The sequence below is a fragment of the Charadrius vociferus genome, unplaced genomic scaffold (genome assembly GCF_000708025.1).
Source record: "Charadrius vociferus isolate BGI_N301 unplaced genomic scaffold, ASM70802v2 scaffold147, whole genome shotgun sequence".
In the NCBI taxonomy this organism is placed as follows: domain Eukaryota; kingdom Metazoa; phylum Chordata; class Aves; order Charadriiformes; family Charadriidae; genus Charadrius; species Charadrius vociferus.
The window spans coordinates 6,164,588-6,191,471 of record NW_009649570.1 but is presented as its reverse complement, the minus strand read 5'-3'; the positions used below and the strand labels follow the sequence as shown (position 1 = coordinate 6,191,471).

The 26,884-nt window shown below is 43.7% G+C and overlaps 1 protein-coding gene across 1 annotated transcript in view; it reads right to left on the bottom strand.

Moving 5' to 3' along the window:
• The window catches only part of CDK15 (cyclin-dependent kinase 15), a 38,207-nt gene extending 11,356 nt beyond the window's left edge, over positions 1–26,851 (bottom strand). Inside the window, 10 exon segments of the mRNA XM_009890239.1 lie at positions 4,020–4,083; positions 8,711–8,804; positions 14,996–15,116; positions 15,703–15,826; positions 17,833–17,895; positions 18,676–18,770; positions 22,422–22,501; positions 23,146–23,243; positions 23,393–23,690; positions 26,649–26,851. Coding sequence (XP_009888541.1) covers positions 4,020–4,083; positions 8,711–8,804; positions 14,996–15,116; positions 15,703–15,826; positions 17,833–17,895; positions 18,676–18,770; positions 22,422–22,501; positions 23,146–23,243; positions 23,393–23,690; positions 26,649–26,851 — 1,240 coding nt within the window.
• Between the last annotated feature and the right edge of the window lie 33 nt (positions 26,852–26,884).

The window sequence follows — 26,884 nt, the reverse complement described above, 5'->3', positions numbered from 1 at the left end:
GCCACATGCAGTTTATTATGACAATAAAAATTTCATCGTTTTAGAATTCGGTTTCAAACCATCCCATTTTTTAAATGAAGCATCAGCATAAAAAGTGAGATAAAAAATAAGAAAAAAAAAAGCACTCAGCGTGCAGACTTCATCTGCATTCTCAAAAATGTCATTTGAAGTTTGTGGTTCAGAGCCTGCTGCTTGTTGCCTCCACCTGCTGGTAACATTTTGGAAGCGCAACAGAGATTAAAAATCTGTACTCGGGAGCAAAAGTTGACTCTGGAAGGCTTCTAAATCCCATTCAGCATAGCAAACCCTGAAGAAATGTGAAAAACTAGGCTTAATTTAAAAGTCATTGCTGCATCTGAAAAAAGCCAGTGTAAAACCTGTGTCTGCTAAGTGTGATGATACTACCTGACGTTGGAAAATTCATTGGTCAGCCTGTGCGATAAATCAAGGAGTAAAGCTCGCTCATAGCAAGTTCAACATGTTATAAACAAATAAGCACTATTCCCTGCTCTTTGGAACCCAAATGTCAGAAAAAGGAAACAAAAAACAACTCGGTGCATTGGGCGCTCCAGTGTTCCCAGTTTGGCAAAAGCATGAGCTTAATGTCATGGGCAGTGATTCCTAATCCTTTCCTGCCCTTGACCCCTGCTGTCTAGATTCAAACTTGTAACCATTAATGGGGCTGGATCAAAACACTGGCCTTCTGGTGTCACCAATGGTGTTTAGAGGGGATTTAAACTCCCTGCTTTTCAGCGCAGTGAAATGAACACAGCAGTAGATTAATGCAAGGATTTGAGCTCACACAGCATGAGAGCTTTCAAAAATAGTGTTAACAGAGCTACAACTGCCTCTTTCAGGGGAAGCAAAATGAGGGGAACAGAACAAATGAACAAACACAGGGCAAAGCCTTGTCGCTACGGGCAGGGCTCCTCAGCCGGGGGAGCCAGGGAGAGGGCCAGTGAGTGTGCTAAGATTTGGGGCAGGAGCTCTTCCAACCCTTCATGTTTTGCAGGAACCGGTTCTCAAGCCAGGGCTGGGGTGAAACCATGCTTTCAGGCCCCATGGCTGCATGTAATTCCCTACCCCAACTGTCTCTCCTGCAGGGAGACACGGAGATTGCAAGCTGCAGGGCTGGCCAGGGAAGAGTTGCTCACCCATCCTTCCTGTTCACCTGGGGTCAGGCAGAGGTTGAGATTTTGGCAAACTGTAGGCAATGGGCATAATGCCCTTTTCTGAATTTCTCTGTGGAAGAAGGCACAGGGGCATAGAGTGGACAAGTATTCCTTTGCCCATTTCACCCCTTGCCAGTTATCCACAGAGGGGCCAGGGGAGCTGCCCTGTGTGTGCCTGGCTCACAGACCCAACAGCCCATGCTGTATCTCCTCTTCAGACTCTGCAGCAGGATGTGCTTGAGCCCACAGTAGTGACAGGAAAACATCTAAAGGTTTCCAGCTTTCATTTCAAAGATTCCTACTAACCCACCCGGCCCAGGAACCCTTCCAGTAACAACCTCAGTCGGGCTGAGCCTACACTGCCGAATCCAGTGGGAGTTTTGCCATCAACTTCAATGAGAATAGGATCACACCTCAGTGCTTTGTTTTGCCCGTGTTCGTTCCTTGCCTCGGGCAGGAACCTGTTTGTTTGTTTGCTGCCTGCGCTCAGTTCGAACATCAATAGGACTAGCTAAAAGCATTCAAGCCATCAGATTTGGGGAAGTGCTCCAAAGTTTGTTTGCTTATCTGAAACATCCCAGGCACTCAGATTCTCACAACTGGGCTGGAAATAACCTCAAGAGAGAAGGTTTTCTCAGGCAGACTCCACAGCTTCCACTCAGGCTGAGCATGTCCTGGCGGGGGAAAATGGCACTTGCGCTTCAGGGAAGAGAGGGGAAGCGCACAGAAGCATGTGAATGACAAATAGCTTTAAACAAAGAGATTAATTTGCCTTCTTACCAGCAGCTCCATCAAAAACTGACTTGATTTAGTTCATGACTAGGGCAAATAGTCCAACCTTACATGACTAATCTTTTTCTATCCAGACTGGTTTGTGTAATCCAGGTGTGAGCTAGGTGCTTGGTTCCAGTAGGTGGAGCAGCTCGGAGCCCCTTAGGCAGGCTCTGAGGAGGGGAAAGGGATGCTGCCTCTCCAGCTGGCACAGCTAATGACCCGAACACTGGCTCAGCATCCCTCTCCCATGTCTTTGCTAGCATGGTGGGATGCTCCCATGGGAAGGTGTCCTCTAACTCCTGCATTTCTGTCTGCTCCAGCCACAAAAGGCACCAGCATCACAGGATCACAGCACAGGTCAATTCTGCCTTGCTGCAGTCCATAAGGGAAACTTTTTATCAAGCCTGAAAGCAACTCAGACTTGAAAACTGCTTATGATGACTAGACTTGTCTTTATGTGGGCTATTTCCATGCTGCCTACGTGCCTGTCCTTTCCCTCCCAGCCCTGCCACTGGCACTCTCCACAGCAGCAGAGGACAGCACTGCTACTCACACAAAACAAAGCTAAGCCAGAGTTGCCGCTCAGGGCAGTTGTGGGCACTCACACATTCTCTCTTGTCTATGCTAGTTTCTTTGCTAGCGTAGCCTTAATGCTTGCACTTTTACATTGTCCCTCTGTATAGCATCGGGATACCTAATCATCATCACTGAGAGTTTTTGGCCTTGTATGAGCACATGACTGGCATAAAACAAATTCTTTGTGACCAGTTTGTCCCACACATGAGCGTTTGTTTCCTCCCAGACTACCCTTCCCAACTTGTAGACTACCCAGCCAAGCCTTCAACAACTTAGAGAAGAAAGTGCTTCCTCCAGCTGTCTGCTCTGTGCTTGCTCGCTATCCAAATTAAACTTGCTGTGGACAGCGACACATTCCCATTTCACGCTGGTTTGATTAATGTGTCTCAGCTAATTGTGTGAAAGATTCCAGTCCTTTCGGCTGTGAGACCAGGTTATTGTTCAGCCAATCGTGGCTACCATGTGAAAATGGAGGCTGTTTAGTGTTCATGCACCAGAATCAAAGGAGGGGCATCTTGGACTGGGTCACAGAGCAACACCCACTTCTTTGAAAAGATGTTACTATGCTCTACTAAACCTGTAAACCTCTTGCTCAAAGCACGTCTTTTCCCTCCTCCTCTCCCCCCTGCTCTTTTTCCCCCCTTCTGGATAGACAGGCTTCCCCCACGACTCTCTTGGGGTACAAGTGAGAAAGAATGGCTAGATTGTAGATGGGTGGATTTCACATTCTAGGGTTTTTAATATTTCACTTTTATATTTCTCTTAGAGAATGATCCTGCTGAGAGGCTGAGAATCAGTGCTCATCATTTCCCCCTCACTGACACTTGAATATATTTTCCCAAGAGAAAACATTAAACAAAAAGAGAGAGAGAGAAAGGGAGAGAGAGGGGGGGAGAGGGAGAATGACGGAGCTAGCTTTTCAAAGCATACTTCTCAACCTGCCCACATCAAAATAAGAGACAACTGGCCCTTTGAAGTCCAGGACACAGACTTCTCTACCAGCCCATGTGGAAATAAAAGAAGCCAGCTTTATAAATCACACAGATTTCTCACCTTGCCCACATCAAAATCAGGGACAGTGACCTTTAAAGCTGAGGTTTAAAGGCCCCCAAACCAATCTCCATAAAAATAAGGAGAGTTCAGATAAACTGTGTCTCCAGGTACCTGTCAGCTTTTCCAGTCTAAACCAGGAGACATCAGTCCTTTGCACTCAGGAGTGGAGACTAACTACATTGTCAGCACTTGCAGCAATGAAATCTTCCGTCAGCTTAACATATACCCAACGCTCAGTGAGGCAACTTTGCCACGCATGTAGCTTTGCTTGTACGCTAGGCCAATCCCAGTGTTGTAGGTCCTACAACAACACTATTGTTAACTAGCTCAAGGGATTTAGTTACACTGAAGCATAGGATTTTTCCTAATGAGAATTACTGACCCAAAAATTAAGTGACTGCTGGCTCAGAGAAAAAGCTGGCATTCTTGTGAATTAAATCCTACCTGGGTTATAGCTGGGGAGCTTGGAAAGTCCTGGCCAGGTGTCCTCAGTTGGGACTCCCAATACCTGTGAAAAGAAGAAGGAGAGTGAGAAGAGCAATAACCTCTGTCTGCCAATACCCTGCCTTGGTGTGTAGCTGGAGGAATTGGTCTCAACTGAGAGAGACTGTGGCCTTTACTGTAAACTGGCGCACATTCACACTGCCCTGGCTGGTGCTGGATCTACCACTGCGCATAAAGGACACTGCTATTTTAGCACTTGATTTTATAGCAGAAAGGGTCCTGCTGAGATTGAATGTTGTTGCTGCTGGGAACATCAGTGAAGGCGCATGCAGCTTCACCGCCAGGTGCCACTCCTGCCTGTGTTTGCCAGCCCAGGGGGTCACATTGTTCAGCCCCTTTTCACCGATGAAGGTGTCCTGTGCCAGAGCTGCACTGGGGACTTACTCTGCCCACTTGCGCTGGCAGCAGCCCATACGCTCCTCAGTGGCAGCACAGGCTGTGAGCTGCGATAGAAACCCCTGCCATTCTAAGGTGTAAAAGAAAAACTGGCAGACGGGTCTACTGGCAGGTGCTAGAAAGCAGTCCAGTGTCTCATCGTGAAGGGTCCAGAGCTTCAGCAGTGTCTTTGGACTTTATTGTGAATTGTGGGCTTCAGAAGTAGATCCTCACTGAGCAAAGTTTGGGCCAGGAAAGCCTCCTCCAACCTCATTTTAGTTGCTGAAATGTGTGATATCAAACATATCCAGATTTCTGTGCTGGCTGCAGTTGCGGATGTTTTGTGTTATTATTATTACTTGCCACATGCAAAGTGCCTCGTGCCTATTGATATGGATGAGTTGTGCTAAAGAGGTAAAGCCACATATTTAAGAACAGTTCACAGCATGTGATATGGTATTATAAATCAGTACTGCTAACTCCAAACATTCAAAGCTTATCATCTAGACAACCCCCAAAATTATCAGATTTCCCTAAAAAACGGTGAAATTTTAACATGAAAAATGTCAGGGTTTTTTATTCACTTTCTCTTCTCCGACATTAGATTTGTCTCACATTAGTCACACTTTGCATATGATAGACAATTCCTTTTCCTTAAAATGAAAGCTGAGATCTATGATATGGGGAACTCGGCCTCAGAAACGTGTGATAAGATTGCAAGAGAACAGGCATCAGTAAATAAATACATTAAAGAAGGAAGAAATATAAAGCCTGGTTGTTGCAGTTGTTATGCATCTGGTAGCTGATTGCTTTTCTCATGCACAGTTGGGAAACAGCTGTGAGGACAATTACAGCTACCTGGAGAAGACAGCCACAAGCAGGGACTGTATCTCACAGCAGGCACTTATTAGCGTGGTGGTCTGTGGGGGGAAGCAAGCTAGGGTGGCTTGCTGTGGCCCACGTTTCCAAACTGCTTATTTATTCAGCCTGCCACAGCAAAGACAAAGGGGTAGGACCCTTGTCTCTGCTTACCTGTAAAATCAGTCTTAAAAGCTGCCCCAAATCAGTCTTGGAAGCTTGAAAGCTCTGCAAAGAGAAGGTGTCTTGCGGCGTTCAGCCATGTGAGGATGGTGGAAGGCGGCTTGCGCTCAGGGTAATTTGACAGCTCTGGATGAGGATGCATTCTTGACTGGTGTGTGTCTGATGTAAGTAGGGCAGGTCTGCCCAAAGCACAATCTGTGTGCACAGGAAAGAGAAAGCTGGAATCTGAATCCAGAATTTGCTCTCTTTTGCTATCCTCTTAGCTTTCCAGGAAGCCACAGCAAAACCTCTAAAATATTCTGCACTGAAAATCCAGGTGTGTGTTCTGAAGTGCCATGTCTGCGTTTGTGTGGACCCTTATTCAAGGTTTCTTATGAGCCATCAGGCATCAGTCCTAAAGGCATCAGAGGGAGCTGGGGAAGTTTGGTTCGTAGTAAAATCATACCCTCCAGGGTCAGCTCAGCACTTGGCTTTTCCTCGGTGAAGAGTTTAAGAAAATAGTTATTTGTGCATGCTTGTACTTTGCTACTTAAGGTTTTTAGCAAATGCTTAAATTTTGCTGAGTTGAGGTGCGAAAGCATTCAGAGCACCAATCACTGAATGCCATATGAATATGGATTTGTATTTATCTTTTCCGAGTCCTTTCTTTACAAAAGATACTATTCCAAACCATGAATTTGGATCTATTTTTGAATTTCCAAGGTGAATTTTTCTCTCCCCCTCCTCCTGGACCATTAATGAGCTTCCTTGCCAAATGAGATAATGAGTTATAATTAATGTCAATTAAATAAATATACTCTGGGGAGTATATTTATTAGCAGCTCTCTCTGCTCTCTAACTGCCTGCTTCTCCTGTGATGAACCAGCTGAAGGAATCAACCTAGCTGATTTTGCTTAGTTTTGTTGGGAAGTTATGTTTTCTGTAGAGAAAAGCCTTGTAGTCATTCATTTGGCACTTGTCACGTGTTCAGCTCAGCCACAGAAGCATGCTGGTGGCATGCTGCAGCCTAATCCAGCCCACATGAAGTCCTTCTCAGCACAATGTTAATCAATAAGATGGAGTTTTTGAATACAAAACCTATGCCTGATCTCTTAAATTTGAATGATGGATCTTAAGTTTGTCGGGTTTGCTTATTGTCCATGCCACGCGAGAACTGGGGACACTGCGGTTCGCATTCACTCAGGCCATACTTCCATAACCAGCACTGCTGGCCTAAGTAGCTCCTTCCTTTTCGCCCCTTTTCCATTTGGTCCTGTTCCTGTGTCATCCCTTCATGAGTACTACTGGTCATTAGTGCTACTATTTGTGCAGCCAGATGATGAACTGGGTAAATAAACTGTTCTTGTTTAGAGTAACCCAGGGAGAAAACCAAGGTATAGGTTCCCCAGTTCACATAGCCGCACATGCGAGGGGTAACCCAGGAGCAGGCATGAGCAGCCAGAGGTAGAGATAGGGGATGGAGACTGCTTAAGGTGACACTTGCCTCTAGAAGAAATGTTGGTGAAATGACAGTCAGTCAGTCCTGATGATTCAACAGGACAAACACATTTCACAGCATGGGGATTTTCCAGCTGTATATCTATGTGGTGTTTGAACCAACAGTTCTACGTGGAGATAAGCATGCTGAGTGATATAGACTCATGCACACAAATGCAGATGGTCTCTAAACCAGTGCAGGGTGCCTCTATTATTAGTACATGAAAGGAACTGACTATTAGAAAACAGTAGGAATCCCCGTTCTGAACCTCACACTTGGCAAAATACCTCAAGTTAGGCATCGAAAGCCTCTAAGGAGCTTTGAAATCTTGGCCTAACACAGAGCCTCATTCCAGGCTGTATAATAACATAAAACCTTCTGTGAAAGGCCCTAATTATTTCATGGCTCTTAAAGCTTCCTCATGATTTTTAAATAAGTTTTTTTTTGCCTTCTATAGCGCAAATCCTATTAATCACGGTATTAGTTATAATACCAGAGAAATGAAGATAGGGCTATAACCCTCCAACTGCAAAACCACAGGAAACGTATCCAGAGATTTCAGAGCCGTAAGTGGAAGGATACCCTTCATTCACACTCTGGGAAAGCGGGCCCTGCCCTAGCTTTGAACCCTGTTAATTGGCCAAGTAGGGATTATTTTTTTTTCCACAATAATTCTTTTTTTTTTTTTTCCCCGCCCTCTATGAAAAAGAAATTCAGCATTTATTTAAATGGACTGAAGTCAAGTCTAAGAACTAGACCCACTTGTCTGTCTTTTTATCACATTCTAGCTAAAAGCAGAGAGGAAAACCTTACCAGGCAGGAGTGTTTCTGGATGAAGGGATGAAGAAGGAAAAATCTGACTTACACAGACTTGTGGCTATAAAGTCCTTTCTCACCACTTCCCAAATTTCAGTTTTCTGTCCTTTCTCCTTTGAAAATCCACGTTTGGGAAATACTCTGTGCAGAAGAGTAAATCCCTGGGTGGAGATGTGAAAGGGCAGACACATACAGCAAAACTCAATAGGAATCTATAGGCTGACCTTCCTGAAGAGTCAGTAACAGGGTCAGCAACGAACAGTAAGGAACATACAGAACCCGCTAGTGCTGGTAACTGCCTCAATTCTACCAAGCCGCACTAAGGATGTGGCTCTGTTTCAGTTTTCCCCAGCAGAAAAAACAGCTTAAGAGGCTCCTGAATATGTCTGCTCTCACTCATTGCTGCCTTTATAAAGTAATCTCACGCTTTCCATTATGCTAAAGCAGCCTCTAGAGCTGCACCATAAACTGGATGACACAAACTGTTCCAAGTTAAAATGAAGAAGGATCTCTGAAAAACCTCAGGGTCTTGCCATTTGCAAGGCAGTTTAAGAGCAGTATTCGAGCTCCTTTGCGAGAATATGGTGTGCTGTATCCTACAGTAAGTAAAGGATTTAACAAGAAGGAATAGAATTTGCAGTACCTGCACACCTTTTATGCCTTCTTCAATTTGATGTCACTTTAATTGGCTTTAAATTTTTGATGAGATGACAAACATCAAAGGAAAGTCATTTGATTTACTCCTGTGTCTGTAAGAAAGTTGCCAAATATAAAGTGGGTTGCAAAGTCTCCTATGAACTCGGCAGATTGGACCAAATTATTTCTGCTATTCACAGGACCTATGCTTACGACTTCAAAATTAAGTAGGGGGTTAGAGCAACTGATTCTTTTTCTCTTCCATTTTATGGTATATTTTACTCACCGCCCAGATCTTCGCCAGCTGTTCATGAGTACCAGAAGCTCCTGCAAATATTGGCTGGCCCTGGATCATTTCAACAAATATACAGCCTGCACTCCTGCAAGAAACCCAAGGTATTAACTCATTCACATACATGACATATATAATATGATTGTTGGGATGGGCAGGGGAGAAAGGAAGAGAGATAATTGTTGGAATGGAAATTTAGAAATCCTGATTTGTAAATGCAGAAATCCTGACATAAGCAGTAAACCCTATATATTTTGCAGCTCAAGTCTGAAAAGCACCAGCCTGATGTATAGGTATCATATACCTACCTCATGTCATCCAGTGAGAGTGTGTGTGCAGGATGTGGATGTGGGGTGTCTATATATATGTAAATAAATACCGGCTTCAGTGAAGGCTGATACACCTTTACAGTATGGTGGTAGGCAGGAGGTAGCATTATAAAAAACCCTACCGATTGTGGGAAGTCAGGAAGGTTTTCTTTGGGAAGGGCCATCTTACACACCCGTGGTCTTGCAGCACTGTTTTAAGCACTTGCAACTGGCCCTTGTTGCAAGTTGTATGTAGTATCCTTAACCTTATCCAAGTTCTATAGATTGAAACACTTGGGTTAAAAAGCTGACAAATCAAATAGGGTGGGAGCAGACTAGAGATTCGTGATATTCACATCCCTCCAGGATTTTAGAAAAAGTAAAGCAGTCAAAGTTCCATACAAGTCTGTTCCCATCTCCTCTTTCTCATCAGCACCATCAATGAAAAAAAAACCCCACCCTTCACCAGCAAGACAAGACAGGTCATATCTTTGGAAAAGAAACCCACTAAGCACCATCTTTTTTTTTTCCAGTACCAATTTGTTTCGGGTCTCTTTCAATTTATCCTGTTACAAACCCATCTAAAAAAGATGGTTGTGGCAGAAGCCTATGGAATACTAGATTGTTTTCCCTGAGAAAAAGCTTCAAAATCGGAGTGATAACAGTAGGAAGGATAAACAGGGAACTACTACACAGTACTTGAATGATACATTAGATGCAGACAGAACACAGAGGCACTAACCACTGGAGCGATTTTTCCTTCAGAAGCAATTAACTCTTCACTAGAAAACTGAAGGCAAGATTTCATAGCATGAAGAACACAGTGAGAACAGCAAGTTAAAGTATTCTTATTTTTATGCCATCCCCTGCTCTGCATTTGTGCTAAGGCAAACCAGCCAGCTTAAAAAAATGCCCCAAACTTTGTAAAAAATGTTTAATTCTACTAAGGTGGATTAGACCTGCTGGCAGTAGATTTACCTATTTGCAAGTATTTCCATCTCTTATTGTATGGTGTAAAACTCTGCTTATTTAATTTTTAATCTTTTTTCTCCAAAATTTTTCCAGGCTTTCTGTCTTTTCAGTATGCCCCATCCCAGCTTTTCAGGTTTCAGTCTCAATCTTCTTTGGTTATAGCAAATTTGAGTCCTTTAAGCTCAAATGTTGAAAACTGAGCTTTGTCTAACAGACTCTGGAAGTGTTATTTTCACTTGCTAAGCTACAACTAGTAATCTTTTCTGGTCATCTGTATTGCTGTGTTACCCCTTGCACCTTGTTTTTGCAATACTGTAAATGCTTTTCCCATCTGCCTGTGGTCAGTTGAAAGCCTGATGTGCAATTCATCTGCGGTATTCGCTTTGGTCATCCTTGCACATCGGGTGATGCCAAGCCTGTTTGCAGATCCATATCTAATGCTGTTTTCAAAAACATCTGTGCTGCACTTGCCCTTAGCTTCTTGTACCCTAACCTTGCTCTTGTGAGCTTAGCTCCTTACTTGTTTAGCATGCTCTTACAAGGTCCAGGCGTCATGAAACTTAAACCACAGCTTTTGCAACTTAGATTTTTTGTGTTTTGTAGCACTACCACATCCCTAGATATTATTCTGGAGCCCACAGATTGATTCTACTGAGACCAGTGTCATACCAACCCTCTGTTTTCACAGCTGATGTACATGCCCAAATGGCTCACCCTATTTTGCAACCACAGGGGCTGCTGTAATCCACTAATTCCATTGCACAAGTTTAACTGTATATGGTCAAAACGATTTAGGTACTCTTGATTTGTAGGGAGAAGAGAATCAGCGCTATGTGGTTTTGGAGCAAATGATCCTGATGTTCACCCACAGTTTGGGTTCTGATACCCTAGCTAGAAATGGCCATTAGACTGGCAATAGCAGAAACTTTGTATGAACTCACTACAGCCCCCAAATGAGACAGACGCAACTAGACCTTCTGCAGAGGTTCTTTCTAATGAACAGTGCTGGCTGTGCTGTTTCCTAAATTGAATTTAAGACACTAAGGAATTGGCGGCTGGAGGTATGCAGCAGTTACTAAGGAAAAGGGGCTGGTAACAGTGAAAGTGCCCTTTAAACGTGGTCCTTGTGACTTAACTGCTCTGCTGCAAAGGTCTGAGGCAACAGAGTTCATGGCAGACAGAAAACCAGATCTACTATGGTTTCTGTTATTGCTGAGAAGGCTTGAAATCCAGACAGAGCAATAAATGGAAGTAAGAACGAGAAAGCTGGTTTTTTTTCCTAGATTCAGCTAGCATTTGCTAATAATTACTCATGAGCAAAGAGTTCAAAAATTCAAATCTAATGAAGCAGTCTTTTCACTAATGGACAAGCTGTCCATTTGAGGAGTGGAACAACTTGTGGGTTGTTGTTACAAACGCACCTTCTGGAAGAGCGCTCGTTTTGTATTCCTGGTTTATTCCCATTATCTCTGGAAGCCGTTAAACCTCAGTGTCTGTAATAAAGACAAAACTATCAGAGCAACCACAACTGCTGGAAAGAAAGGGCTTTTTGTTTCCTGTAGCGAGACTCAGCTGACCAGTATCATACCAGGCCTTTAATGCCTGCTTGATACTGTATTGATTCATCAGTCGCAATTACCACTGTTTATATCTCTGTGTGTTTCCAGACAAAATATGCTTTTCTTGACAAAAAAAGGCTAGAAGTAGCTAGAACAACTGATGTGTGGGCAGTCCCCTCTTTTCCCATGTATTTTTGTCTACCTGTTAAAGTAGGACTTTGGAAACTAGTGCTAGTCATCATATTAGCCTTTCAGTAGAGGCCTCAACTTTCCTTCTGAGATACAGGATTTACAGTTACTGCCCTGACAGCATTACGAGGATCCTTCTGCTAATGAGGATGATTCAAAAACATTTACTTTTAAATATTGCCAAAGATTTAGACTTAGTGTTGTTTTGTTTCTCCCCTTTTCCTTCTTACCCCTCTGATACTCATTTCCGAGGTCCTCTTACCCCTTCAAGTCTACAAGTTTCTCAAAGGGTCTCAGTCCCATATAGCTGACTTGGGAAGAGCCAGGGCAGAGGGAGGGGTATTTCAGGACGAGGCCTAGCCATGATGTTTCAGCACATGCCAGATACGCACGTGAAGCATGGCAGTGACTGCTAAAGTAATAGGAGAGGTGTAACTGGTTATAGAGATATTTAGTTCCAGTGAGCGTAAACAGAGCTGGTTCAGACAGCATGGTTGCCTCTGCCTGCAATCCCCAGGGCAGGTTTGAACACTGCACTTGCTCCTCAGCCTGCAGTGCCGCATCACACAGTGGAGAGATGACTTCATCAGGATTAAGATCTAAGATAACTCTGCGGCTTCCCAGAGTTCCCTCTCCACAGTTTTTCTGGCATTGGGAGATTGAAATTTTATATTTAACCAGAAATATATCCTTTCTCTCATTCTTCACCAAGAGTGGTCTGTACAATGGAGTCCTTAGCTTATATCTCCCAGTTTGGCATAGTGGGGCAATGCAAACCAGGCTGGGGAAAAAGCTGTAATGGGCCTGGCAGGTCCACATTAAATGACTGCATGGGAACTCCTGAATCTACCTGGGAAGATTCCTGTGACTTTTTTTTTTTTAAATGGAAGATTATACAAGGAAAACCTGACTGAAAAGAAGACATGACTTAAGGCACTCATGATGTTAGCAGCTACTCGTGCGGCAGGAGCATAAAGCACTTGGTGTTAAGAAAAAAAATAAAATCTTTCTGATATGCAGTGTAATCTCCCTGAAATCCCTTAATTGAATCCTCTAAAGTCCTGAAGAGATAGTGAGGGAGAAAGAGACAGAAAAAAGATACAGAGAGATTAAAGCAGCTTTTCTAGTTAGTCCAAGAGCAAGTGAGTCTCCTTCTATATCTCTTTCTTCATCTATTCAAGACCTCATTCACTTCCCATGTGCCTCCCACTGACAGTATTGCTGCTCAAGCACACTATGCATGAATTGCCATAATGTTTTATTTTGTTATAATTGGTTTCTTTAAACCAAGGCTTTAACACCCACTGTCTCATGCCATTACCAAGGGCATTCTGACCTGCCTTCATGTAAATTGCAGCATCGAAAAGACATAGGTTTTTTTTTTTTCCTTTCTTCCCTATAGACAAGTAACATCTGTGTGAATTCACATTATTTCCTAATAGACAAAAATTGAACTTAAATGCAGTGTACATCAAGATAATAAATGACTCTTGTTAGAGGAAGTTACTGAATAGAGCTCACTGAAGTACTCTCTATTCTCTCAGCGTGACATCTTTCTTTAGGGCAAACACTTTGAATGTTGTTATTATAAGGAGGCGTTATAACAAAGGTGCCTATAGTGTGAATGAAGTTCAGTGGGACTGAGAATACTGTGCTGTTAGAGCTGGTCAGAGTGCTGGATGGGATCTTTGTATACTACTCCTAAGTTGCTATTTATTATGCTAGAGCAGAGTTATGTAGTGGGGATGTTGGTTTTGCACAGAAATGCCAGGCTTTCTGTGTGTAGCTGGGGCTTTGGACAGGGGTCAACTTTCAGGAAAAAAAAGTATCCACAGGCTTATACCACCATCTGCCTAATACAAACCCTCCAATCTGCTAGGCAGGCATCTTCTTCAAACTCAGCAGACATTCCTGAGAGACTGTCTGGAGGGGAGAGGTGGCAGGTAGTTGGGGAGAGAAGACAGGACTATTTAGACTGGCTTAGCAGCTGGAAGCCATTAGAATTTAGCAAGGTTTTCCTCCTTAGAGAAATCTTTATTCAATTAAATTAGCAGCAGATCTAGGGAAGTGAACAAACTGAAAACTCCTGTTTCCCTGAACTACCCTCTAGACTCAGGCCATCGGAGTCTCTGATAAGCGGCAGATCTCTGGAGGGGGATACAGCCTGAGAAGACCTGGAGCTTTGCTGTTTGTAAACTTACTCAGCCCTCTCCTTGCACATTCTTCAGCCTGCTGCACTCCCACCCTTTCCCAGCCTTTGACTCTGCAGAGCAGTTAAGAAAAGTCCTAGTGTGACAGGCACAGGCAGAAAATTAACTGGTCTGAAGAAAGGGTGAAGGAACAATACTATCTACACATGTAAAATTGCCCAGAATAAGGGTGGTCTCCTGCAACTTCATGAGCTGCATGTTGTCCGTGAGTAAGTCAGGACTGCACTGCTGGAAGTGGGCTCAGGCTGGTGCAGAAGTGAGCCAGAAGGCGGATGAACCCTAGGACTCAGCTACACATTCTGGCCAGCCCAAAAGGACCAGTGGGGCCCCTGTGAAGCCTTCATCCTCTCCTGCTTTCTGCCTGCTCTCAGAGACCCCTCTCCCTTCAGTTCTGCTAACATGCGGCTTGTTTCCTGTGATTCTCAGCCACGTTAAGATTTTGGGATAGAGCTCATAAGGTAAGAAGGCTTTAACAGAACATAGCCCTTCTGTATGAATACAGAGTGCATCTGAGACATGTTCTTTGAGAAGAAGGACGAAGTATCACAGAAATAATGAGTCTCCTTTCTATCTCCAGATCCATTCAGAAACCCTTTAGTGCTACCTTTTGTTATCAAGGCCAAAGTCATTTTTGGTGCAGTTGTGATTGGATCCATTGTTTCTTCACAAAGCCATTGCTATTGAGAGCTACCACTGACTCAGCCAACCACATAGATAAAAAATAATAAGTGCATTAAGCAAAGGTGTTCTGTTGCAAGACCTGAAAATGCTTCATAAATGTTACCAAATGAGACGTACGTATCTTATAAATATTATCAGATGAGGTTTATATAAATCCATAGCTGAGATGTAGTGACATCATTCCCAAAAATTTCTGTGAACCCAGCAGTACAAAACTCCCCACTGCTCACACATTTTCTGCTCACAGCTGTTAATTCCTCTACTTACAACTGTATCTGCTGTAACTTGGTTGACTTAATTTAATTCAGATAAAGATGATTTTTCCCAAGGGACCCCAGATGGTTTGAAAGTAGTCAGTACCAGATATCTAGATCAGAAGAATAATCTGTAGCTCCAAGCAATGCATCAGGAGGACGGTACCAGAGTGTCACCACTTCAGAGGAGTATGTCTGTCTGGGGATGGACTTGGCACGAGCAAGGCCTACCAAAAAAAAAAAAAGGAAAAAGGAAAAAAGAAGAAGACTGCTGTGTCAGTACAGTCCTTCTACCTGTACAAGGCATAGATGATAATAACTAGAAACAAGACATTATTTTCTCTTGGGTCTTTAAACACAAGCAATCCCAATGCATTTTACAAGCAACTGGCAAAGAAAGTATGTCTGGAATATACCCCATGGACAGATGAGATCAAGCAATGTGCTGTGTTTTGTAGGGCTTTACCGTTTGTGACTGAAGCAGCCATCCCAAAGCAATGCCAAGAAAGCCTTTTGGTTCAGCATATTGCTGTGCACTCAACACATTACATTATTTTCTGAAGAGAGAGGGGTTGATTCTCAATTCTCTTGAACCAGTTTTATGTGACAGTAATTGCTTTGACTCAAATGAGGTTACTCCCTGCACCTATCAGTATAAAGGCAAGAAAGGCTGTACTGACCACAGAAATAGTTTCCTGAAGTTCAGTAAGAGGTTTTGCTTTTATGCATTAATTGGCTGTGGATACAGATCTATATACATGCTAAAGCTTCGGTCTGACCAGATATATTAGCAGTATCCAAACCGTGACTCACCAAAGTCAGCTAATTTGAGCTCACCAAGGCAACTGATGAGCAAGTTCTGGGGTTTCAGATCACGGTGAAGAATGTGTTGTTGGTGGATGTAAGCCAGGCCACGCAAAAGCTGGAACATGAACAGCTAGAAAAAGCCAACAAAAAAGCTGAAATGATTTTGTGTGACTTTGCATTGACACATTAACTCTGACCTTCAGGAGAACTCGTGGAACAAAGCAGAGACAAAGCAAGTAAGAAACCAGTAAAAATCCCCCAAATGAGTAGAGCTGGCTGAGGAAGAGAAAACTGCGGTAGGGTACGACTGCCCTTCAGCTTTCTGAGGTTTCCAGGTTGGAATATTTGGCTAGGAGGGCAGTTATAGTGCAGTCCCTAAGTACACATTTTGGAAATTTAACTTTTCTTTAGAAATGGACTATTGATTGCAGGAGCAAGCGCAACTTGCCAAAACACAGACCTGCATTTCAGAACAGCAGATATTCTGATTTCAGTGTTCAAGACACAGACATACAGCCAAGCAAAATGAAGGTTTAAGAAGCTGGAAGTTTTGACCATTTGAGCCAGCTGACACCAGCAGAGGGAGTTCTGCGGCCGCTGTACACACCACCTCTTCCCAGTATGAAATGGGCCAGTGAACTGACTTACTTGACAATGTGGACTGTCATCTTCAGGCTGGGAAAAAACACAAGGACCTGATTTGAACAGATATAGCAAATAAGATATGATGAACGAAGCAAGCAAGCAAGCAGAAAAGCTAGCAAGAAAGAAATATCTAACATCCACCACCGTGGCAGTGTAAATAAGCCTGAAGTAAAATAAGTTGGGCTGAAACAAGGTATGAAATTGGACAGTGTATAGAAACAAAACACAGCAAAAGTAATTAGACTTCACTAGACAAAAGATATTTTTCACCAGATTCTTAATCTGAAGAGGAGGAAAAACAGTGACACCCATAGGTAATTTTTGTACTAGAAAAGTGTCCCTGTAATATTCTGCATACATGCATCATATTTGATAGGAGTCACTCAGAGACAAAACAAACAACATTTGCCAGCAAAAATGAAGCAAGCTAGATGACCCTCCTAAAGGAGCAGTAAATCATTGTGCAGTTCAGTTCCTTTTATGAGGATTTCGGACAGGAAAGCAGAGCAGCTGGCTAGCGTTTACTCACAGAAATGCCAGTGAGTACATGTTACAGCCATGTACTCCATGTGCTTTACAAGCCTGCCTGGTAGCAGAGCCCTTGAGATCTGCGCCAAAACTACAACACTGCATCTTGGACATATCTGAGCTTTAAGGATGTTTAAAATCTGGGCCCCCAAGAAACTTCATTAGAATTGGTGTTGCTTAACAACTATCTGGAAGAAGATGTGAACAAGGTGGCAACATTTGAAGATGACAGAAGTATTTAGATTAGCTGTGATAAGAAGTGACAGTGAGGAACTTCAGAGGGATCTGACAGACTCAGATGAATAGGCAGTTTGATAAGATACAAAGTTATTGTTGACAGCTGTAAGATAAATTAACTGAAGCTGCTCAGAGAAAGGACCCAGGCATTCACTGAGGACATCTGCGTTGAAACCTTAAGTCAGTGTGCAGCAACAATCCTGAACGTTAATTAAATGTGAAGATGCATACAAAGGGGAGTAGGACACTATTATAACATCAATCTATCAACTAAGGGTACGTCTTCAGCTGTGCTCAGTTGCAGCCAACCAATCCCAAGAAGCTGTAGTAGCAACAAAAGGGATTTAAGTGCTGTAAATATGAAGCTAGTTCCAGATGAGGAAAGAGTGAGATTTGAGAGTCTTTAATTAGAGAGATGAATAACGTATTCTGATGATAAGAGGATACAAATTTGTGTAGAGATGGATTTGCTTGCCACAAGATGTCATTGTGCACAAAAATTGCATGTCCTTTTGCAGGCTCAGAAAATGGGAAGAGGGACTAACCGAAAAAAGGCTTTGCAGACTCAAAGGGAGGTTGTTACAACTTTATCAAGGGCAGCTTTTCTCCAAAGTGTTTGTCACATATGGGACAAGTAAATATTAGTAAGCAATTTACAGTGATCATACACAGTGGAAAATAACACTTGTCATGCTTTAAGGGATAGTAGGCTTCTAAGCAACTCACCATAACATTGCACGAATGAAGTCCTCCAGGATGCTGATCCAGGTACTGAGCTAGATCTGTGTGCTAAACAAAAGAGGAGGACTTGAGGCAAAGCTACTAGCGTGAAATGCTCCTACCAACAACGCCTTTTCTGTAAATGGAAGAAATATGCAACCACTACAAAGATGTCTCTTTCCCCTTGGCAAACATCTGATCTGATGCAGCACACAAGGATGTGCTGAAGTGCTTGGTCAAATCAGGGACCTGGCTGACCTGTTATGTCACCTTAGCAGTTTATGACCTGAAGCTGAGAGTTAACAGAATTCATACTTGTGCCAGAATTAATCACAAAGCTGCCGTAAGAAAACAAAGCACCTGTGTCTTCCTTATAATTTTGTTGATAGCTATCAGCAAAAGCAACAGAAGTAGCAAGACTCATGCTGAGAACTTTTTATTGGCATCCTGCCTGCCCTATGAGAGCAACCCACAGTATGGTCATGGTGAGCCACTGGGGTCAGTGCCAAATCTGACCCCAGCTGCGATGTGAGCTCATATCATTTTTTCCCATCCTTGCTGTGGCTCAAGAACAGTACTTTTATTGCGTTGTCAAGGCAGAAATGGAGGTAAATAGTGGAGAAAAGATGTGGAATCATTTTTGCATACAGCTGTTGCATAGACAGAAAGAAAAGACTAAGGCTGTATGGCTAGAAAGCAGGAGATCAAGAAGGAAAATCAATCATTGCACGAAAGGATTACAACTTGTTTCTTTGCAGATGTCTCATAATGCAGCAAATTCATTATGCAGCCACTTCCCAGTACTTCCCAGTACTAGCTCTACAGGAAGCTAGAAAAAGATCAACTCACCATGTACTCAAAGACAAATGTTAGTGTCTCTTTGGTCTGGATAATGTCATGAAGCAGTACAATGTTGGCATGTTTCAAATGCTTGAGAAGAGAAGCTGGAGAAACAAAAGGACGATCAACTTTGCTGCTGCTGCTGGAAGAAGGAAACAGTGCATACAGCAAGGCAGTGAAAATAAAAAACTGGGGAGATATAGTCCAAACTTGGCAGTTGTGTAAGAAGCAGCAGCTACTGCATCTGAAGGAGGATGGAATAGCTCCTTAGAGAAGCAAACATCAGTGCTCCAGGCTTGGCAGGAACCCGTCCATCTCTCAGAGGTAGAATCTTGCCTCTGTCAGAAATAGGAGTTCACAGTTCCCAGCTGTCAGCTTCCCAGCTGAGGAGAAATAATTTCTTCAAGGCAAATGCCAAGAGGCAGGAGCTCCCAGAGCCAGAATGCAACAGCCCCTGGCCTGTTGCTGAGCTTTCCATCCTTCTCCCATCCACCTCCTGGCACATGCCCTCAGCAAGGCCCTTAGGAGACTTCTGGGGAAAGCTAAGTTTCTATCAGCTTCCAGTTTAACAACATCACGGTGTAAAAATCTGCCAAAAGAAATCACTGTAGATGCTAAGCACTTTTTTTTCAGCCTAACCATCGAAAAGCATCAGTGCAACTGTATGGCCCTGGTCCTTCGGTGCTGACATGCCTTTGCCAAGCCTCAACACATCTAGGGTGCGATGATGGAGGGGGCAGCACATGCAATAGTCTCCACCTCCATATAGACCACAGAGCACTGACTGATGCTAAGACAAAAGCTACAGCCTTCTGAGCCTTTCAGCCTTGTGTTAGTTTTCTCATGATAGAGCAAGCTCCACTGACACTATGAGGGTGGTGAGGCACTGGAATAGGTTGCCCAGAGAAATTGTGGTGGCCCCATCCCTGGAATTGTTCAAATCCAGGTTGGATGGGGCATTGAGCAACCTGGTCTAGTGGGAGGTGTCGCTACCCATGGCAGTGGGGTTGGAACTAAATGATCTTGAAGGACCCTTCCAACAAAAACCATTCTATGATTCTATGACACATTCATAAGGGCAGCTTCTCATCAGAAAGTCATAAAGATAGTCTTTATGGGGGAAGAGCATGCACAGCTTCATCATTTGCTGCTGTAGGTTTGAGAAAATAGTTGCCGTAGCTCCGTACAGAGGAGGAACGCAGGGGAGCGGTGGAGCTGGGATTGCTCTGTAGATCCCTGTCACTACTGAAGAATCCAAGCCAGCTGTTATACTGAAACTGTGCACAGATTGAAGCTCCAAAGCTCACCAAAAACAGGGGTCCCTGACTCCAGATTTTAGCTCAGCTTCTGATATAACAGAATAGCCTCAGAGCTGCTCCAGACTCATTTTTCCTTGCTGATTAAAATCAAATTAGTTTACTGTCAGATCACACAGTGCTACAAATTTCATTCAGATACCATACAATCTCGTTTCTGCTGAATTAGCTGAAGCACACAATACAGAGCTTGTGCCGGCCCTGGGAGGCCAAATGAAGTTTGGTCCTGGATAAAAGCTGCTTTTTGTTTTTCAAACAATTTGCAAAAGATATTTGAAGAGTTTCATGCTGTCAAAGCAAATTTATACTGGATTAGCACTTTGCCTTTTGTGACCATAACAGTTTCACCTGGTTCTAAAAGCTCTACAGCCAGATACACTGTATTACACAGCTGTGGCCTAAGCGTATGTCAATACTGAGACTGCTGAGCAGTAAGGGATGCCAGATTCAGCATAACTACTGGAAATAGCACAAATTGTAAATTAGTTCTTACACAGAGTTTGGTGCTGCTCCAGCTAAACTGCCTCTTGTACTGATGCTAGTCCATTTAGCTACCACCAGTATGTTTCCGGTGCATGGCAGTATGAACCTTAAACATGGTCCACATTGCACCTAATTGTCTATGAACCCAGTAAAGATATTCTGGCTAGATCCCATCTGCTACGGAAAGGGGCTGCTAACCTCGTTCTGTGATACCTCAAAAATCTCATATGACTAGAGCTGTTGCTCCGGGGGAGCAGTACGAGGGTCCACAGTAATATGGAGAATTCAGCCCCTGTGCCTGAATCACGCCTTTGGGAACTGCTCCACACTTGGTTGCTTCTCCAACCCCCTGCTGGGGTGTCAGGTGCTGCAGCCAGAACTGAGCTTTAAACGCATTTTGTCTCTGTGGGACTTCTTGGAGTGAAATGGCTCTTTGTCAGGGGAGTTCCATTCCTCCAGGACAGCAGAGAATGCACCGCGTTAATAAATCTTGTGCTTTGTTTGCACTACTGACTTACATTGTAAATTTGAGGTGTCAGATGCTGCAAAGCTCAGCAGCACACAAAAGTTCTATTTAAAGTAGACCCTCCATAGGATCAGTCTTGTTTTCTCCTATAATGAATGAAGTTAAGGTGCTCAGCCTGTCCAGTAGAGCATGTTAAAGGGGTGCTGATCTTTAGAGCATCATTACTTCTATGTAGATAAAGCTTTTAAGGCTTATTTTACTGGTGGGCTACAAGTGTAAACGCAGAGGAAAAGCACCAAGGCAAATGAGTGTATAGGAAACTGTAACACAAGCCATTCTGTAAATAGGCATATTTAGCTATCTCTCTGCTTTCACCCAGAATTGGACTAAGGACTTTGTAAACTTTCTTATCTTAATTACACTGTTATAAACCTGGCATGGATCCACTGGCCTCTCGTTATTCTGAGTTGATTGGTATGAGAGTCCTTCTGTGCTAGGGCTGCTCTGTGAAAGCTGGCACATCAGGTCCCTGACACTCCATCCCTGTGGTGACAAAATCAGCCTTAGTTTTGAACTGCAGTAAGAAGTAGAAAACAAAATATGTGTGACCTCTTACATTTATAGCTCTCACTAATACCAGACAACAGACTGGCACAACGCTTGCATATTGCTGTATAAGGAAGAAACCAGATTATGATCCTCTTGGGATTGTAGAGCAGACAAAAATAGAAGCCTTAATCAACCAGGCAAGTTGTGAACTTAGTCTGTAGGGACATATAAATACATTCAGCCAAAATCAAGCACTTAAACAAAAGCATTTCCTTCTCAAAGAAATTGAGAAAGCTACAGACATTTTGCCCAGTGCTCTACAAAGTTGACCGATATAAAGAATTTCTCACCAGGCTGAAATGATGGAAGTTATTAAACACCAGTTTTATTGAGAGCGTTTCTTTTCAGGCTGGGATCTGTGATGCTCCAGGTATCAGCTGCCATCACGCAGGAAAGTGACACTGTTTGTGGTAACAGCAAGCAGAGACTCTGGTGCAAGGGCATTTCCAGTCCACAACTGCCCAACGCAACAGCAGCAAAAACTGCTGTGCTAGTGTATAGAAATGGGAGTGAGAGCGCAACCACAGAGCAGGTAGCAGGCAAGAAGCGTAAGAGGGCCCTACAACGCTAGAAAGGACATGCTCTGGCTGCAGCCAGCACTCTCTTTATCACAAGCTCAGACACATCTGCCACGAGGGAAAACACTGGCCAGCAGGTTTCCCCTCCAACCATCACATGCTCACCCAGCCCAGCATAAAGACCTCCTTCATGAAGGGATAAGGAAACCAAGAGTTTTGGGAGAAGGACAGCTGGCACATTAAGTAGGCAAGAAAGTACTTAGGAGGACATCACATGGAGCTTTTTCAGGTTTAAACAAATGCTCTTCACGAATGATGTCCCTTGCTTTTCACCAATGTTTGAAGAAGCTCTTTATGTCTTACCTTCCCGAATGGCTGTAAAGGGCACTCCCTCCTCTGCCTCCAGCCTGATCACTTTCAATGCCACCAACTGGCCATTGATCCTGTCAGGTCAGAGCAGGAGGTCACCTGAAGCACCTCAGTGCTCAGCATGACAACAACATTAACAGCATTCTGGGGTGCTCCACACTTACCCAAGCAAAATTTCTAGGGCTAACTCCCCCACCCAGGCCAAGCTCAGAAAGGAGCTGCAAACCACCTCCACCTTGTCTTCATTAGCAGTGAAATGGGAGCGAGCCTGCCTGGCTAGAGTAGCACCGTTCTGCTCACCGGGTATTGCTAGAGCACGGCTTTGGGCAGTGTTCCCACTCCGCCCTCTTGCAGCTTTCCTGCCCCATGTGATGGCAGCATGGCCTCACCTCCATTTTTTCCATCATGCAGCAGTCCCTCATTCCAAGGAAAACCCTCACTCCCTCTCTGGTGTAGCCAGACAATCTCCTGGCACGCTGCTGTGGAGCATAGCGTCTTTATGGAGCCTCCAAAGCTGTAGCGGAGGAGTTCCCTGAAAAACTGGGATGGAGCTTTGCAAATATCCTGGCTAAAGGCAAAGCTGGGCTTTTGATTTGCCTTTATCTTCTTGTAAGGACTCTGAATTGCCCAGCTTCAAGCTCATTCTTATGGATTCCCATAAGGGGTGTTTTCAGCAGGCACTGGGAAGGCAATAACAACACTGGTGGTCCTTGCTCACCTGCTGATTCCCTTGTACACAGTTGCACAGGATCCTTCACACAGCTTCTCTAGATGTACATAGGATGTGGCAGCTCCAAATGGGATGCCTTGTCTCTGCTTCATGAAGAAATTGGTATGTATTTTAGATTGTTGGGTAGAACAAGAAGCTACTAGCATGTCATTCAGTAATTAAATACTGATTCATGGCTGGAATAATCATAGGACGAAATACCTTCTGTCTGGCTCTATGGCTGCTGCACACTCACCTATTTGAACCTCTCCACACCATCCTCCTCCTGCAAAGGATCAGCATAACTCCAAGGCCTCTGCATCCTGCACCTCCAACTCTGGAGTGTGTGGAGCCGCAGGGGCTGCAGCGAGGGTAGAGGAAGGGGTGCTCTGGTTATGTCCGACAGCTGGCACAGGAAAAGAAGGCAAACTATATCACTGGCAAACCACCATTTCACTGATATGATTCTTTCCTTTCTTGTTGTCTGCGCTGGCTTTGAGCACTTCACATCATTTTCATCTCCCTCCCCACCAGTCACAGATCTCCAGTACAGTCTGTAAGGGGAGCAACTGTCTGTATGTGCCTGTCTGCGTAAATGGTAGTGCTCACTCTGGGAACACATAAAGATAAAACTGCCTTAACTGCAGAGGACGCTTCTACCAGTATCATTCTAAATGCGTGTTATTTTCTCTTACCCTTGATTTATTTGTCTCTAGATAGCAATCTGTTAGGGCAGGGGCTAAAAACCAAATGCAGGACTGAAATTTCAGGAAGTTTAAATTTATATCTTCTTCTCCTCCTTACCTCCTCCCCCTTCCTCACCACTGTATAATTTACACAGCCTGTTAATTTGGCCCATAGAGCATAACAGTGCCATAAACTATAAAAATAGTAGTAATGAATGGCAGGCAGCCTGCAAGCTCCTCCTGAGCAGCTACATTGGATGGGTGCCTGCATTATCGTCTGACTCAAATATAACAGGATTTGCAATCTGTGGCATGCTGTCTCCTCCAGAACTGTAGGTTGTTGGCTCCCTCCCTGTTTTAGAATCCCTCATTGGCACAGAGCTCGCTAGAGTGCAATCTTCTGCCCGTTCATCACATCAGAGGCATTTATTGTCATCTAAGGCATGGAGTCCTCTCTCAGTAGCTTCACAAGGCTGAAGCTGCAAAGTTTGATGCTGTCTGGTTAGAAGAAAATGTGAATGTTTTGCACTCCCACAACAAATGTAAGAATGCAGGCTTAACCTATCTCAATGCAGAAGTATCACGCTGTGATATTAAATACCTCTGCTGTCGACGCTGCTTCCATGTGCTGAAGGCCTTGGATATGTTGGGAGCCCCTTCTCTCTGAAGAGCAGCTGCAGCATCCTGGTCTGACAGCACTTACACACAGCATGTCTCCCATGTTGTCCTGTTTCAGTTAAAACACATCTCTTTTTTTCTCCTTTGCTCCGCCTTATCCCTCGGTCTGTAATAACAGTTCATATGACTCGCATGAGGTCTCTGCCTCAAGCAGTCTTGTGATTTCTGCAGTTTTTCTTTGAAAGTCCAACACGCAGTGATCCAAATTCACCCCTGGAGCAGCTCCATTGATTTCAGTTTGTTTGGCACATGCCTTGCAAAAACAGCCAACATTTTTTCATCCATAAAGATGCAGAATTAAGCAAATAAATCCAAACCTTCTGCTCATACAAATTTCTTTCAGTTAAGCAACTCTCAGTGTAATACGCTAGGTAATGAAGTGATAGGTTTCATACAGGAACAGACCTTGACTTCCCTCCATGCCTATAGCAATTACTACTCTATATGCCGTTAGGCTTTAAGCTGAGCTATCTGAGCAGTGTGGCCAAGTCGTGCTTTCTGCAGCAGTTGTACATTGACTGTCCTTGCTTCAGCATTTACATTCTCAGCCATGATGTGGTGGTGACATCAGCACGGGGGGCTGTCTGTCCGTGTTGGATCACTTGCCTAAGGGATGTGATGATTTGTAGCTGATAGAAAATAGTCTTGTCCACAGGTCAAAATAGCTAGACCCAGCTGATGAATCCAGCCCAAAATAGAGTTCATCAATTATGTACCAACTGGCAACACAGTGGGCTTATGTGGGATGTGGAAAGATAAAAGTCCCCTTCTTTCAGTCGCCCATGAGTGGGACTCGCTGTGCAGCTTCTGAGGACTAACACCCAACCCACAGGGTGAGAGGGCTGAGAAAAACGCTGGCAAGGGGTGAGGGAGCAAGCGTTGTACTGTGGGGTTTTTATGCTGACCCCTGAGGTCCTTCAGTTTTCATTTGAATGCATGACATGACATCTTCCCTTTGCTTCATTGTGTTGGTGTCTAAGAATAATGCTCTTTCCTTGAGCAGAAGGATTTTTTAAGCAAAAATGTACAGGGAAGGCAGGAACAATTTCTGTGTCTCATTGCAAGCAAATTATACAGTCTTTGCATGGCAAGAAGGAGCTAACTTACCTGGAAGGCTTTTTTTTTTTCAAGTGATTTTATTTTGCAGTCCCCAGTTAGTCATAATTTGCTAAGTATCTATCATCATGGACTTCACTCTTCTATTTATTTTCCCTGTGTTCTTTGAGCCATCAGAATACAGCAATAATTTGGATGTGCTGTCCAGGCATGAGAAAGGTTGCCTGGATGCAACATACTCAGTAATAAACTGGTTATGCAAGCATTGTTTGCACATATGTACAAAGTTTCTTATTCTGGAAAATATTTTTTATTGTTATGACCATATTTATACAAATGGACTTCTAAAATGTATTTAAGCATAAATAATACTTGCATTTTTAGGAAATGGAAAGATAAATGCACAAGAAGTAGACAAAGTTATACATTTTAATTCGTATGAAGATTATTATCTCAGGTACATTCGGTGTCAGGGAGCAGGAGGGAATTACTCTGTTAAGAACAAAAATCATCCAACTTTTGCTAGTTAGCGAGAGCTGGTAAATTAAGAAAGCACGCTCATTGAAAAAAAAATTGAAACCAACCCCAAAACAGAGTATTCATTTCAGTTAGCAAAGCAAATGCTTAATAGAAACGTTTAATACTTATCCTTAGAAAATGTAGGAGTTTATAAAGAAGAGCCTATACCTGCCTTCGGAACCAGTTTTTGAAGGAAAGCTTCAGGCAATGTAAGAAACTGTGGACTCATTCCTGACAAAGTCCAAAGTACACTGTACAAAACTTCTTCAAGTAGAAACAAATATCTATAGTATTTATATACAGATATAGGTGTATCTATGTCTATGCATTTTAAACACATTTTGTAAAATTTATGCATGTATAAAACCATACATAAAATGCGTGTGCGCTATTTATAGGTACACACGTACGCGTCCATCACTGTAATTTAGAGGCGGCCTGTCCCGTAGGAAGCGTTGTGCTCCGGGCTCTCGATGAGCACGCCATACGGCTGTGGCACGGGCTTGCTCCCATTTAAACCAGTAGCTGACCTCAGCGGGTCTGTGGAGCAGGAAAAGGACGGCCGGGTATTACTGCTGGTGATCGGTCAGGTTTCCTGTGCGGGTCACAGCTTTGTTCTTTATCCGTGCCTCTAATATTTTTAAATCTATCTTCAGGTGTCTTTCCCGCACGTTTTGGTGCCACCACCACGGCCAGGGTGGCATCGCACCACCAACTTCACCGCTCATCCTGTTTACTGGTCTCAACAGGGCACAGACACACCGGCCGCGCACCATGTCGGTGGGCACTGCCGGCCGGGAGAGGCCGCT